Here is a 15,225-nt window from a genome sequence, read left to right on the forward strand (position 1 = left end):
CACTTTAAAAAAAAAAAAGCCTTCCTTACTTCATAGGAACGTTTAGCACCAGTGATGATGATCATGTCAGCTACCATTAAAGTCAACAGTAATGATGTTTTGCAATTAGGAGTTTGATCCTGCACCACTAAAATTAATGGGAGTAGGATGACTGCTGGTCATGTAAAGATATCAGAGTTTGTCCCCCTGAAACAAAGTTTCATAGTTCTCAACATTAAGCTACCTAGAGTTCTAGCTCAATGCTTACAGTAGAAATCACAAAAAACCCACTCAAGAGAACACTGAAATCAAGAAACATGACACAATGACAAATTCTTGGTGTCAATATTTACACCAATCAAATTCCATTTCCAAGAACAGCCGCATAGCAGCACCCTTTCTGTATTAAATTGTAATGTTAGTCATAAATATGAATGAGTGTAACCGTGCTTTTAAAAATGAGTACAGTTTTCGTTTCAGTCCAATTTCAAAATGGATCCTTGTTAAGAAGAAACCTTAAACTTAAGCAAATACTTCATTTCATGAAACAATGGTCTCGGAATAAATTTGTATTCTTGTTTCCAGAGGAAAGCACAGATTAGAAACACAAGATGTAAATTAATACTGTACTCCTTTTGGAGCAGATATTTCAAACAAAAAAGTCAAGGAATTACTGAAGAGATTTTATACTGACTTATGGAAAAAATGAAGGAAAAAGTACAAAATTGTCTAGTCTTGCCAAAAGACTAAACATGATCCCTCAACATACTCTAAGGTATATGTATTGCTTATTATAAGACAGAAGTACAAAATCATTCTGCCTTAAATTTAGCCAGTATCTTATCTCAGATTCACAAGGGACCCTAATGATGTTCTCATCTAAATTTTTAAAAGGCTCAGAAAAGCAGTGATGGGGTGAGAATTCTAATCTAGTCTATAACTACTATACCTGCCTTGAGGGTAGAACTAACAAAGAAACAACACAAAAGTGTGTTCAGTTTGGGGTGAGTTTCTACACATTTAGAGATGTGAGGAGTTTCTTATATGTTGAACGTTGCTTTAGGAACACTGGGCTGACAGAATAAACCCACTGCTCAGAGGAAAGGCACCTAACAATGGTATTGGGTAAATTTATTATAAATCATTTTAACTTAATGGAATCATAAGACAACATTTGTTGGCATTGCTTGTTTTGTTCAGAAACATATCTGACTTAAAAATTAAGTCATGATATAAAATTTAACAAATAGCTATTTAAATTATTGGCATCAGTCGCAGGTAAAATTGAGGGAAAAATAAACCCAATCATTTCTCAGATCTATGCTGAGATGTGATAAAAAAATTACTAGATTTTAATGACCTGTTAAACGGCATTACACGTTATGAACAGTGCTGTAGCAGCACAAAGAGCTCACACTGTCTGGGCTGCTCATCAGTTAAACACGTATTGTTCTTTTCCTTGAAGCGCAAAAGGCAGGAAACTGACTTTGGTTTTGATTCTATTAAAGGCAATGCAAGTCTTTTAATTGATTCTCATGGAAGTTGGATAGGACTCACCCTTTAAAAAAAATCACCCACTACAACGTCTACCTAAGGTAAATACTGAAATAAAAACATTTTAAGAGAGACCTATAATGAGGTTAATTACAAGTGTCTAATTACTGATATTTTTATCAGGAAAAATAATGTGTAGGATTGTAGTCATTCAAGTACTGAATGGAATTTGTATGTCTGGGCACAGACAAAATTCAAAATTTACAGCACAAATATAGGGAATGCTTTTCTATACAGAGAATGAATTTGTTTGGTTTAGGAACTGTCTACAAAGTTTTAAAAAGGGATAGCTTGGTATCGAAATCTCCCTCTAAAATGTGATGGATTAAAACTTAAAATCACTGCAGATTTAGCATTTACGTTATACTGAAATATTAAGGTACTTCAACATGCTTTTTATGTGGCTATGCCTTGTAATCAGTGGAATATGGTAGTCCCCAAGAATAATGTTCTTCAGAACTCCGGCAATTAAGGCGTGCTTATGCTTTGAACAATCTCAGATTCTGTGGTACAAAACTACTTAATTTAGCAACTCAATTTAGTTTTCTTAACCATGGCAGTATAGTTGAAATATGGTGGTAATTTTTTATGTTGTTTGCAGTTGAAAAGAAAAATGTAGAAAGATCATTCAAGCTAGATAATCCATAAAAAAAAAACCTATATCAATTTAAAATTTTACTGCATAAAAAATATGTACTTTTCAAATTATTTTAATAAATTAAATATCCCTAATGTTTTTTATATATCTATATATCTAGATATAGATATAAATATATCCTGATAATCTATAAAAGAGGGTTTTGTTGTAGCAAAATAAATGGAACCCCCAAAGTACCCCCTTCATAAAATTTAATTATATTTTTTCATCTTCAAGAAATGTAAGAATATGGACAACTTCTCCGTATTACTATACTATCAAAATAGTATGGGTTACGGGTAGCAGGCTTCTGCAACCATAAGATGGTAAAGTCATGTAAAAATGTAGGACAACTTGGATCTCAGATGAACGTTATTAGTGTGGAGAATCAGTTTCTGGATGGATATGACAAAAAGGGTTACTTACAATCTTCTTATCTACAGTAGATTTCGCAAGAGGTAGAGTTCGAGTGAAAAATAGAAGACAATTGGAATAAGGTGCATGCTCAGCATTTTCAGTTTGTGACTTAAAGATGTAGGGTATTATAGGAAAAGTTTACAAAGATTTTCTCTTTTCTTCCAAACAGATTTTGATCAGGTTGTGACTTTTTTAATGTGAATCTAAAATGAAGAATTGAAAAAAAATCATACATTAAAAAAATCCATATGTTTTAGTACATTACAGTAAATCTTAATTTTTAGACAATTATAAGAGAGAAACAGCTTTCTGATTAATCCAAAATTCTTAGCTTCAAATATGTTGATGCAATTAAAAACATCTCATATTTGATATTCTGATTTTAAAAGGGGTAAAGTATACAACATCTCACCTCATTCAGAATTGCCCAGACTGCTGAGTTTTGTATTACCGAAAGCCGAAATGATGAAATAGGGTTTAGACTTGGGTCAACTATCCCTTCTGCTATACCACTTTCAAATTTACCTTTAAACGAACAAAAGCATATCCTAAATAAACAAACAATCTCCAGACAAAATACAAGATCTGGTTTGTAGAAACGTTTCTAATTAAAGGCTGTCGAGCGATTAAAAAAATTAATCACGATTAATCACACTGTGAAACAATAGCATACCATTTATTTAAATATTTTTGGATGTTTTCTACATTTTCAACTATATTGATTTCAATCAACACAGATTACAGAGTGTATAGTGCTCACTTTATATTTATTTTTTATTACAAATATTTGCACTATAAAACTTTTTTTCAATTCACCTCATACAAGTACTGTCGTGCAATCTCAATCATGAAAGTTGAACTTACAAATGTAGAATTATGTACAAAAAATCTGCCCTTCAAAAATAAAACAACGTAAAATTTTAGAGCCTGCAAGTCCACTCAGTCCCATGGCTTATTCAGTCAATCCCTTACATAAATAAGTTTTTTACATTTGCAGGAGATAATGCTGCCCGCTTCTTGTTTACAATGTCACCTGAAAGTGAGAACAGGCATTCACATGGCACTGTTGTAGCTGGTGTCGCAAGATATTTATGTGCCAGATGCGCTAAAGATTCATATGTCCCTTCATGCTTCAACCACCATTCCAGAGGACATGCATCCATGCTGATGATGGGTTCTGCTTGATAACAATCCAAAGCAGAGTGCAGACTGATGCATGTTCATTTTCATCATGAGTCAGATGCCACCAGCAGAAGGTTGATTTTTTTTTTTTGGTGTTTGGGTTCTGTAGTTTCTGCATTGGAGTGTTGCTCTTTTTAAGACTTCTGAAAGCATGCTCCACACCTCATCCCTCTCAGATTTTGGAAGGCACTTCAGATTCTTAAACCTTGGGTTGAGTGCTGTAGCTATCTTTAGAAATCTCACATTGGTACCTTCTTTGCATTTTGTCAAATCTGCAGTGAAAGTGTTCTTAAAATGAACAACATGTGCTGGTCATCATCATCCGAGACTGCTATAACATGAAATATATGGCAGAATGCAGGTAAAACAGAGCAGGAGACATACAATTCTCCCCCAAGGAGTTCAGTCACAAATTTAATTAACACATTTTTTTTTAAATGAATGAGCCATCAGCAGCAAAGAAGCATGTCCTCTGGAATGGTGGCCGAAGCATGAAGGGGCACACGAATGTTTAGCATAGCTGGCACGTAAATACCTTGCAACACTGGCTACAAAAGTGCCATGTGAATGCCTGTTCTCACTTTCTGGTGATATTATAAAAAAGAAGATGGCAGCATTACCTCCTGTAACTATAAGCAAACTTGTTGGTCTTAGAGATTGGCTGAACAAGAAGTAGGACTGAGTGGACTTGTAGGCTCTGAAGTTTTACACTGTTTTGTTTTTGAGAGCAGTTATGTAACAAAAAAAAAAAATCTACATTTGTAAGTTGCACTTTCACAACAAAGAGATTGCACTACAGTACTTGTATTAGGTGAATTGAAAAATACTATTTCTTTTATCATGTTTAGAATGCAAATATTTGTAATAAGATAATGTACGCTTTGATTTCAATTACAACACAGAATACAACATATATGAAAATATAGAAAAAGATCCAAAATATTTACATTTCAATTGGTATTTTATTGTTTAATAACACTATTAATCACGATTCATTTTTTAATCGTGATTAATTTTTTGAGTTAATCGCGTGAGTTAACTGATTAATCGACAGCCCTAGTGACTGTCTAGTCAATAAATGGATTTGCAATGCTACAGTCATGAATTGGCTGCAGTAATTCACCATAAATAAGTTTTTTAGTGTTTTTTTTTTTTTTTTGCTTAACTCTAATAGGAAGATGGAACATTACACCACTACCCAAAAATCTTCCATAATGCTCAGAGCTCTTTACCATCAGCTTCAGTTTTTCATTGGCAAATACTGCAGTACATATAGCCTCAGCACACAGACTAAGCAGCAGAAGCATTAATAAGGAATAAAAAAGCTTAAATTCAGTGTAGCTGTGGGTGTTAAATACCTCTGAAAATCAGGCCACTTTTGGTTAGATTGGATTCAGAGGTCAAATTTTAGGAAACCAACTTTTAAATTTTGACTTAAATATACATAAACTACATTAAGCATGTATGGATACTGATATTCCTACTGGTAGAAATTTTGATTATATCAGAATGAATAAATATGATGTTGTGAAGGCTATTAATAGACCAAAGCAAAAAAGGAATAAAAACTTTAACTATAATACTTTAAAAAGTGATGAATAAAATCCTTTTCTTCCACTACAGCTAAGAATCACATCAGAACTTCATTCTTTAAATCAACCTTAAAAGGGCAAGTAACATTTACAAGGTCAGTAACGCAATGAGAATGATCAGAAACATATAAAGGCTTTAAAAAAAATAATATTTTACTAATTGATATAGTAATAAAACAAATTTTATTTTTATTTCTACGTTTGTAAAAGAACGAACGTTGCTGTTCTATGGTGCACAGTATTACCTATCCTGAAATAACCATCCTCCAAGCGTTTGTCTTTGGTTTCTTTGCTTAATACCAAGTCTTCACTCTAACATAAAACAGGAAAAAAAAAAAAAAAGGAAAGCACTTATTTTGCATGTATCTAATAAATCTGCAAGCTAGAGCAAAACGTGGGAGCCCTTGTTCTCTATTTAGAACACTTTCCTAAAACTCTGAACCGGCCTACAATTTCCATGAGCAAACAGATGTTATTTATAGCACAGGCTTTTCTTAAAACAAAACAAAAAAAACCCGTTCCAGAACTGACTGTATTTGGCTTCAGGGTAGAAGAGAAAAGTACCACTCGTAAAAACTCATATGATGAAGCACAAGGATATTGCAGATACTGGCATATGCAGCAGAAAAGACACTTGGGTAAAGCCTGCTCCCCGGCTGATTTGGGGAGAGACAGATTATGTAACCCCTTCCCCACCCAAAGGACACTCATGAAACCATATACCATACTTTAATCTTAAAATAGGTCTAGCTCATCTGCCTGCTGTACTCAGAAAGAAACTAGATACTTGCTGATTTCTCTTTTGAGTATCCAGGCTTATCATATTCCTACAGTTGGTTTTTGTTCTCATCTGCAGTTTGAGGAGGCAGGATCAGAAACTTATCGCCCACATTGGGGCTGGCTGCTTTTTCTATAAACTGAGAATGCTTCCAAAGCTAAACACACAGCTCAGTTTGTAACACTAGAACAACAATTAACAATTGACTTCCACTTGAGTAAGTCTACAGAACAATCTGTCCTCAAACAACTTTTACTTACTTCCAATCAACAGGTGGGTCAGAACATTGTGCTGGGGTATTCAGAGAAGAAGTATCAGCAGTTATCAACTTTCTCATTCTTACCTAGGCTCACCATTCCTATAGTGGGAAAGCCCCAAGGAAGGGTAGGCCACAAGCAAGACTACTGAAGCAATGATACTTTAAAATATTATTAGGTATCATAGTACAGTATGCAATACCCTCCTACTAAGGCAGCATCTGTCAAGGCCTGTGTCCAATTCCTAGCGCCTGCTGAATGCTTAATTAGGTGACTGTTGCCGCCTTACCAATGCCTTTGTTCAACACAAAAAATTTACCAGTCCAGGAAGTAAATAATGTCCTTGTTTGAAGAGCTTTATCTTTCCTGTAAGCCTGCTTCACAGGCTTCTTTAATGCAATACTCCAGCTATCTAGCAATTAATGCTTTAGATGCCTTTTTTTGGCTCTTGTTGCTGGATGACTTTTCTGTGCATTTACATTCTTGCCAGGTAGATCTTAACAGCTTGGTGGACATCAAATATTTGCTGGAGCTTTGCTTTTGGATGCGTAGCCTTTGTAGAAAATGATGGGAGGACTATCTCCTGGGATCTGTGAAATCCCTAATTTACTTTTGGTAAAAAATATTTGAGATGAAGATCCATGTGAAAAATACAGTATTTGTAATTCTTCAATACAAAATGCTTCTAGAAAAGACCCTCCATGTACAAAGGGGATGGATACCAGTAAGCTCTCTTTAATAAAGAAATAGGAAAATGAAACTGAAGAAAGAAATGTGAACAGTCTAGTAATTGCATCCAGGGTCAGATGAACTAAATCCAAAGGTTCTACTCTGGGGAATTCCTGGTGATTAATAAAAAATGCTTGATAGGGTTATTCAGAATTAAAGTGGCCTTAATTCAATTTAGTTTAATTCACTTTGGAATGCGGTTTAGCTAATTCTACTTCAAATTCACACCTTTAGTTAATTTGGATTAATTTTTCTAGATATCCATATGTAGATAAGTCCTCAGATCATAGAAGATTGGGGTTGGAAGGGACCTCAGGTCATCTAGTCCAACTCCCTGCTCAAAGCAAAACCAACCCCAACTAAATCATTCCACCCAGGGCTTTGTCAAGCTGGGCCTTAAAAACCTCTAAGGATGGAGATTCCACCTCCTCCCTAGGCAACCCATTCCAGTGCTTCACTACCCACCTAATATCCAACCAAGACCTCCTGCACTGCAACTTGAGCCCATTGCTCCTTGTTTTGTCATCTGCCATTGCTGAGGACAGCCTAGCTCCATCCTCTTTGGAACCCTGCTTCAGATAGTTGAAGGCTGCTATCAAATCCCACTTCACTCTTTTCTTCTGCAGACTAAATAAGCCCCGTTTCCTCAGCCTATCCTCCTAAATCTTGTGCCCCAGCCCCCTAATAATTTTCGTTGTCCTCCGCTGGACTCTTCAGTTTGTCCAAATCCTTTCTGTAGTAGGGGACCCAAAACTGGACACAATACTTCAGATGTGGCATCACAGATGTGGCTAATATTCCATTAGCCTTCTTGCAACAAGGGCACATTGTTGATTTAGAGCCAGCTTCTTGTCCACTGAAATCCCCAGGTCCTTTTCTGAAGAACTACCACTTAGCCAGTCGATCAGCCTGTAGCGGTGCATGGGATACTTCTGCCCTAAGTGCAGGACTCTGCTCTTGTCTTTGTTGAATCTCATCAGATTTCTTTTGGCCCAATCCTCCATAAGAACATTAGAATGGTCAGACCAAAGGTCCATCCAGCCCAGAATCCTGTCTGCTGACAGTGGCCAATGCCAGGTGCCCCAGAGGGAGTGAACCTAACAGGTAATGATCAAGTGATCTCTCTCCTGCCATCCATCTCCACCCTCTGACAAACAGAGGCTAGGGACATCATTCCTTACTCATCCTGGCTAATAGCCATTAATGGACTTACCTCATGTGTATCTAGTTTCTTTTAAATTTTTGTTTATAGTCCTAGCTTCACAACCCGCTCAGGCAGGAGTCCACAGGTTGGAACTGTGTGTTGAAGACTTTCTTTTATTGTTTTAAACCTGCTGCCAATTAATTTAATTTGGTGGCCCCTCGTTCTTATATTATGGGAACAAGTAAATAACTTTTCCTTATTTACTTTCTCCACACCACTCATGATTTTATATACCTCCAATATGTCTAGGTCACTCTGGACACTATTCCTACCCTCCAGCATATCTACCTCTCCCCCCAGATTAGTGTCATCCACGAACTTGCTGAGGGTGCAATCCATCCATCCATCATCCAGATCATTAATGAAGATGTTGAACAAAACTGGCCCCAGGACAGACCCCTGGGGCACTCTGCTTGATACCGGCTGCAAACTGGACATCAAGCTGTTGATTGCTACCCGTTGAGGCCAACCATCTAGCCAGCTTTCTATTCACCTTATAGTCCATTCATCTAATCCATACTTTTTTAACTTGCTGGAAAGAATACGGTGGGAGACTGTATCAAAAGCTTTGCTAAAGTCAAGATATATCATGTCCACCACTTTCAAACTTTTCTCTGCAATCAGTAAGGCTAGAAAATTACTTTATTTTTTGTTTTCCTTTAAAAACGCTAATACCCTCATGTAATCACTTGACTCAAGAAACTAAGAATTTAAGAAAAACAACGAATATGGCAAGACTCACGATAAAAATCACAAGAGTTGGCAACATATTTTAGCCCCTTTTATAAGCTTCTAGTTGTCTTTCTATACATCTTTGGGCTTTATTTAGACATGTAAAATAGTATGATGAAATGTAAACTGTATTAAAATTAATAATTTTATTAATGCTTAGAATTGTATACATGATAAATATATGGATTTTTTAAAAGAAAAATACTGTTGACGAATCAACAAGAATCAAACATCAGGAGAAAGGGATATCAAGATACAATCTGATTTACAACACTCTTTACCTGCTCCTGTATGAAATGTTTGCCACCTTTTCCCACCTGACCTCCAAGGTAAAACTAGGGAACTTAAATCAAATCAACCCTACCCAGTAGAATGTAAATATGATGAGCCAAATTTAGGCCTAATTCGGGTACAACTCCATTTCACATCTGTTGATACCAGTTCTGAATTTGGCTAAAGATATTTCCATTGTGAAATTATGCAGCTCTCTAAATAATTTTTGCATTTTCATCAGTTATTTCTTTTTTATAATTTCACTCTTGTAATGTATGTATGAACATCAATAATTTAGGCCTCTCAACACAAGAAAGTGGGGAGAGGAGAGTGGGTCTTGTTTTGATTAAAATTGTGAAGTAATATCTCATGAGTGTTGAAGGTAGGATTTGTGGGGGGGAGGCAGATGGGAATAAAGTAGGGGAGAAAGGAATACTAGCAAGATCACTGCTCTGATATCACTTTGAATCATCATATGTTAATCTTCCAGACACAATGGTCAGGGTTCTTCCAGCTGAAAATATCTGCATCAGATGTGTATCATTTGCAATGAGATCAGACACAAATACTTTAGATCACTCTTTTTATACCTACTGAAATAACCCTCTTTTTGAAGTAATGTCTTTGCTATTGGAATAGAATTTTTTGTGGTGAAAAAGACTAAAGATTCTCCTATAGGTACAGGGGTTAGAGTCTGACTTCAAACTGGAATTGACTTTATTCACTGCATTGCCATTTTGAGGTAAAATCCAGGTTACTTGTGTAGAAGGAATAGAAAGTTTCAGACTCTGTTCTATTAACTTGACAATTAAGATGCCAAAACATCTGCTTAGCTGGATTTGTGAAGGATCTTTAAGGCTGGACACTCAGTGGATGAAAAATGAGGAAGCAGAGTGAAGCCAATTCCTCCAAAATCCAATTCTTAAAAAAAATAAAAATAAAAGCAGCAGCTAAACAAAAGTAGATGAGTAAACACTGTTCTCCTCCAGATTACCCATCTTCCTTTTACCAAGCTTTATTCTGAATGAAAGTCTCTGCTCTTTGTAAATAAGGTCTGTTTAAAATAAAGAGGAACAAATGTGATGAGATAAGGGGCTTTCAATTCCAATAAAAGAGACACCCATATTTTCCCAATCCAAATGTCATTAGAAATTAGGAGTTTTGCTTTTACTCTAATATAGAAAGGAAAGATATTAATGTATTCATACCTTAAAAGGCAAAACCTCCACTGTAGTATTTAGCAGAATATCTCCTGGATGCTCTGGATTGCCACTATGAAACAAGTATCTGTAAATGCAAAAATTAAAAATAAATGGTCTGCACACTCAGTCCCTGTTGGCTTAATAAGTAACATTAAATGACACTATGGAAATTACGCTGGTAGATGATCCCAGTTCAACTATGAAAATCAGTTTCATATACAAATGTACGGAAAAGCTCTGCTTTAATGAAAGGTATTGAGTTTTTAAAAAGTGACCAGACAAAGTTTTTTTCATAGATTTACATGTTACTAAACTTGCACCTAGGAAAATAGCCATATAGAGCTGGTCTTGATACCACAGGGTTATCCTGTGAGACAAAGGGGACTGGGAGGCAACAGGTTCATTTAATAGAACACAGGACTGGGAGTCAGGAAAATTGCATTTATTCTTAGCATTACTGCTGATCAGCTGTGTAATCATGGGCAATTCAGATAGGCCCATCTTGCCTATCTGCAAAACTAATGCTAAATAACTTCTTTCATAACATACTTTGAGCTCTAGGGATGAAAATGCTATATAGTCATGTTATTGTCATCTATATGGAAATTTGCTAGTCATGGCAAAAGCTACTGAATAAGCAATAACCAAGATCACAAATTCAACAACAAAGCTACATAGTTTATTAGCATAGCTGTATTTACACGTCTGTATTCCTAACTATATGTAGTAATAAATATTAGTGTTTTAACATTTACATAGTGTTATGGCTCATCAAAGCTACAATCCCTTGATTACATATTATAAACAAACATACAAAAAACTACAAACAAATCCCCAAAAGTAATGTAGTGCAGTAGACAGAAGGTACTGTCCCCCACCCTGGTTGTGGAACAGTTTCCCATTTATTATGTGGTTATGGATTTATTTACTACAAGAGAGAAAAACAAGGTATGTTAGGCAACAGCAGTGCCTGTATGTATTTTACACAGTAAAATTAGAGACCATATTGCAATGTGCATCACAACTTTGAAAAAAGAAAACAGAAAATTTCCCTGTAAACATGCATATCGGATGGATTATATTACATAAAAAATGTTTATAGCACTTAAACCCTCATGCTTCAGGACACAAGGAAACCACTAACCACTTGAGAAAAGGAATTCACTTCTCCCATGGGCAGGTTATTCCATAATTGCTTGTTATTAAGTTTTCTGGACCTTCCTCTGCAGGAGTTGGTACTGGACTCTGTTAGAGAGTGGACACTAACCCAGAAGGACCATTGGCTTAATTCAATATGGCAGTTTCTAGTCCTAAACCTAGTGGCAGACAGCTTTCTGGCCGAGAGGACTTAAGAGGACAACTATGGAACTCCATACCACCAGAGACTTGGATGAGCCTGAGACTTGCTACTTTTAAGAGTCAAGACAGGACTGTCTCTTTGAGCAAGGTTTCCCCCTAATAACAGTGGGAACAGAATGTTCCAGAATGTGACAAGGAAATGGAGGAAAAAGACAACAATTCCACTTTCAGAAAGTAGAGTAACAAGATTGGAATGAACTGTGTGACAGAAATTACATTTTTAATTATGCCTATGACATCCAGTAATGGACACATTTCAGACAGACATTTGAAAACGCACATTTGCAAGATCTCACTTTGCTAATAAAGAACACTCAATGTAAGTGGCTGCTAAATTTAGCATTCGTTATATTAGGAGAAAATTGGATGTTTTTCATCATTAATAAATATATTTATCTCCACGGTCAACATTTTTCCTCAGTGAAGGCTGTTTGAACTGTGGTTGCATTTATTAATTACACTTTATTTTTTTAAATGATGTATTAATGTGATGATAAAAATAAAAGTGTATGACATATTAAGAGTAACTAATTGGAATTTTAATGCAAAGTTATGGGAGAATTCCAACATAGGGATTCACAGACCAGGACACACCAACTCAAAGCAGCACTAGACCCTGCCAGAACAACAGACGCAAAACCTGCAGACATATCTTCACTGGTACAATGATCAACAACCTCCACAACACACCTTTCCAGATCTGTGGATCCCACCCATGCCTGTCACAACATGTAGTACAGCTCATCCAGTGCACTAAATGCCGCAATAACAATTATTTAAAACCAGACAATCATTACGCTCTCAAATGAACGCACACAGGAAAATATAAAAGACAAATACACCATATTATCTGTGGGTGAACACTTCTCACAGAGCAATCACTCTATATCAATCCGCATCCTCAAAGAAAACCTGCACAACACATTCAAAAGATGAGTGTGGGAGCTTAAATTCATAACACTGTTAGACAATAAAAATCACAGACTGAACAGACACATGGATTTATAGCTTATTACAACAATCTGTAACCCAACTAAACCCCTCTTTTAGTCCTGTGACTGGCCACTTCACCTTGAATAATCCCTTACAATATGTGCTAACTACTTATGCTAAACAATCTGTTACATCGTGCATTTAGCTGTGATGCTGGGAGTTCCTTTCCTGTAAGGATAAGGCCTTTTCCTGTAGCCATATTGTAGGGCTCAAAGCCTTTGTCTGCAGCCATATTACGAGAGCAGCAGCTACTAGCTAAGAAGCAGAAAGTCACATTCTCACATTCCGTCTAAATTACAATAAAACAATGTAATATCAGGCTGTTAAGAAAGCAATCCTAGTCTAATAGCACTCACCATAACCAGATAAAGAAACAGATCTTAAGATGGTTAAAGAAAACTTTCGTTGATAGCATCCTGTCTGGCAAGAAATCACTATCAATAGTAGTGGTTGTGAAATCCCCACTTCTTTATTGTTTTATCTTTATGGTCCCCACTTCTCTATTGTTTATCTGTATGATCTCTGTCTGGTTCTTTGATTGTTTCTGTGTGTTACATAATTTTGCAAGGTATAAATCAATTAAGGTGGTGGGGTATGATTGGTTAAATAATTGTTTTACACTAGGTTATGATTGGTTAAAAAATTTTTAGCAATATTTTAGTAAAATGATTGGTTAAGGTACAACTAACCAAGACTCAAGTTTCACTATATAAACTTGTCAGCTGTCTAAAATGGGCCTCTTGATTATCACTACAGAAGTTTTTTTTCTCCTGCTGATAACAGCTCATCTTAATTAGCCTCTTAGAGTTGGTATGGCAACGTCCACCTTTTCATGTTCTCTGTATATACTGTGACAGGGTCAGGTCAGATAGCTACAGGAGAGTGGTCGAAGGTAGATACATTAGTTCCAGGTCAAGCAGGTCCCTTTTCCCTGGATAAGATAATAGGGACTATTCCAGAACACTCAGGAACTTTCTAGAACTAATTAAGGCAGGCAGGCTAATTAGGACACCTGTAGCCAATTGGAAAGCTGCTAGAATTAATTAAGGCTAATTAGGACACCTGGTTTAAAAAGCCTCTCACACCAGTTATTGAGGTGTGTGTAAGGAGCTGGGAGTGAGAGCAGGGCCGGCTCTAGCAATTTCGCCGCCCCAAGCATGGCGGCATGCTGCAGGGGGCGCTCTGCCGCTCGCCGGTCCCGCGGCTCCGGTGGACCTCCCGCAGGCATTTCTGCGGACGGTCAGCTGGTCCTGTGGCTCCAGTGGACCTGCCACAGGCGTTTCTGCGGAGGGTCCGATGGTGCCGCGGCTCCAGTGGAGCTGCTGCAGGTATGTCTGCGGGAGGTCCACCGGAGCAGCGGACCAGCGGACTGTTTGCAGCCATGCCTGCGGCAGCTCCACCAGAGCCGCCTGCTGCCCTCCCAGCAACCGGCAGAGCGCCCCCTGCGGCGTGCCACCCCAAGCACACGTTTGGCGTGCTGTGGCCTGGAGCCAGCCCTGAGTGAGAGGATGTGCTGCTGGAGGACTGAGGAGTACAAGCATTAACAGACATCAGGAGGAAGGTCCTGTGATGAGGACAAAGAAGGTGCTGGAAAGAGACCTTGGGGAAGTAGCCCAGGGAATTGTAGCTGTCACGCAGTTATTCCAGAAGGCACTCTAGACAGCTGCAGTCCACTGAGCCCTGGGCTGGAACCCAGGGTTGAGAGCGGGCCTGGGTTCCCCCCAAACCTCACAACTCCTGATCCAACACAGGAGGTACCACCAGAGGGGAAGGTCTCTGGGCTGTTCCCTGACCCACATGGTGGATCAGCAGAAACTGCAGGGATTGTTCTTACCGCCCCCCCCCCCATACTGGCCAGTGATGAGGTTATCTGAGTGAACAGCAGATCTGAGCCACGAAAGTGGCCAAACTGAGGGCTACTGTGAATCTCTGAGGCAAGCAAAATCTGCCTGTAAGTGCAGGACCCACCAAGTTAGAAGAGGAACTTTATCACAGTATATATATCTTCTTACTGTATGTTCCATTCTATGCATCTGCTGAAGTGGGCTGTAGCCCACAAAAGCTTACGCTCAAATAAATGTGTTAGTCTCTAAGGTGCCACAAGCACTCTTGTTCTTTTTGTGGATACAGACTAACATGGCTGCTACTCTGAAACCTGTCACTACATAAACTGAGGTCCAAAAGGAAGGTCTTTGGAACCAACTCCAGGACACAGCCCCAAGATTAGAGCTCCCAGACCTCAACACCCTGCAGAATCTGGAGTTCCCCAGATTACTTGATCCTAACTGGCCAGCAGGAAAAGTACGTCTGCCTTATTGGGAGTGGTGAGCATTGTAT

At 37.7% G+C, this 15,225-nt stretch overlaps 1 protein-coding gene across 5 annotated transcripts in view; it reads right to left on the bottom strand.

The window, feature by feature from the left end:
• Positions 1–671: 671 nt before the first annotated feature.
• Positions 672–15,225, bottom strand: part of MGAT4A (alpha-1,3-mannosyl-glycoprotein 4-beta-N-acetylglucosaminyltransferase A) — a 140,398-nt gene continuing 125,844 nt past the window's right edge. For 3 of the 5 annotated variants that reach the window (XM_032805559.2, XM_032805557.2, XM_032805558.2), the window contains exons 13-16: positions 10,543–10,621; positions 5,607–5,673; positions 3,000–3,112; positions 672–2,790 (exon numbers count right to left, since the gene is read on the bottom strand). In XM_032805559.2, the coding sequence (XP_032661450.1) occupies positions 2,764–2,790; positions 3,000–3,112; positions 5,607–5,673; positions 10,543–10,621 (286 nt within the window). In that variant the 3' untranslated portion in view covers positions 672–2,763. Of the gene's footprint in view, positions 2,791–2,999; positions 3,113–5,606; positions 5,674–9,924; positions 10,389–10,542; positions 10,622–15,225 lie in introns of those variants that run through there. The other 2 variants (XM_032805561.2, XR_012654898.1) reach the window with 2 other exon arrangements.

Source organism: Chelonoidis abingdonii, chromosome 1, assembly GCF_003597395.2.
Source record: "Chelonoidis abingdonii isolate Lonesome George chromosome 1, CheloAbing_2.0, whole genome shotgun sequence".
In the NCBI taxonomy this organism is placed as follows: Eukaryota; Metazoa; Chordata; order Testudines; family Testudinidae; genus Chelonoidis; species Chelonoidis abingdonii.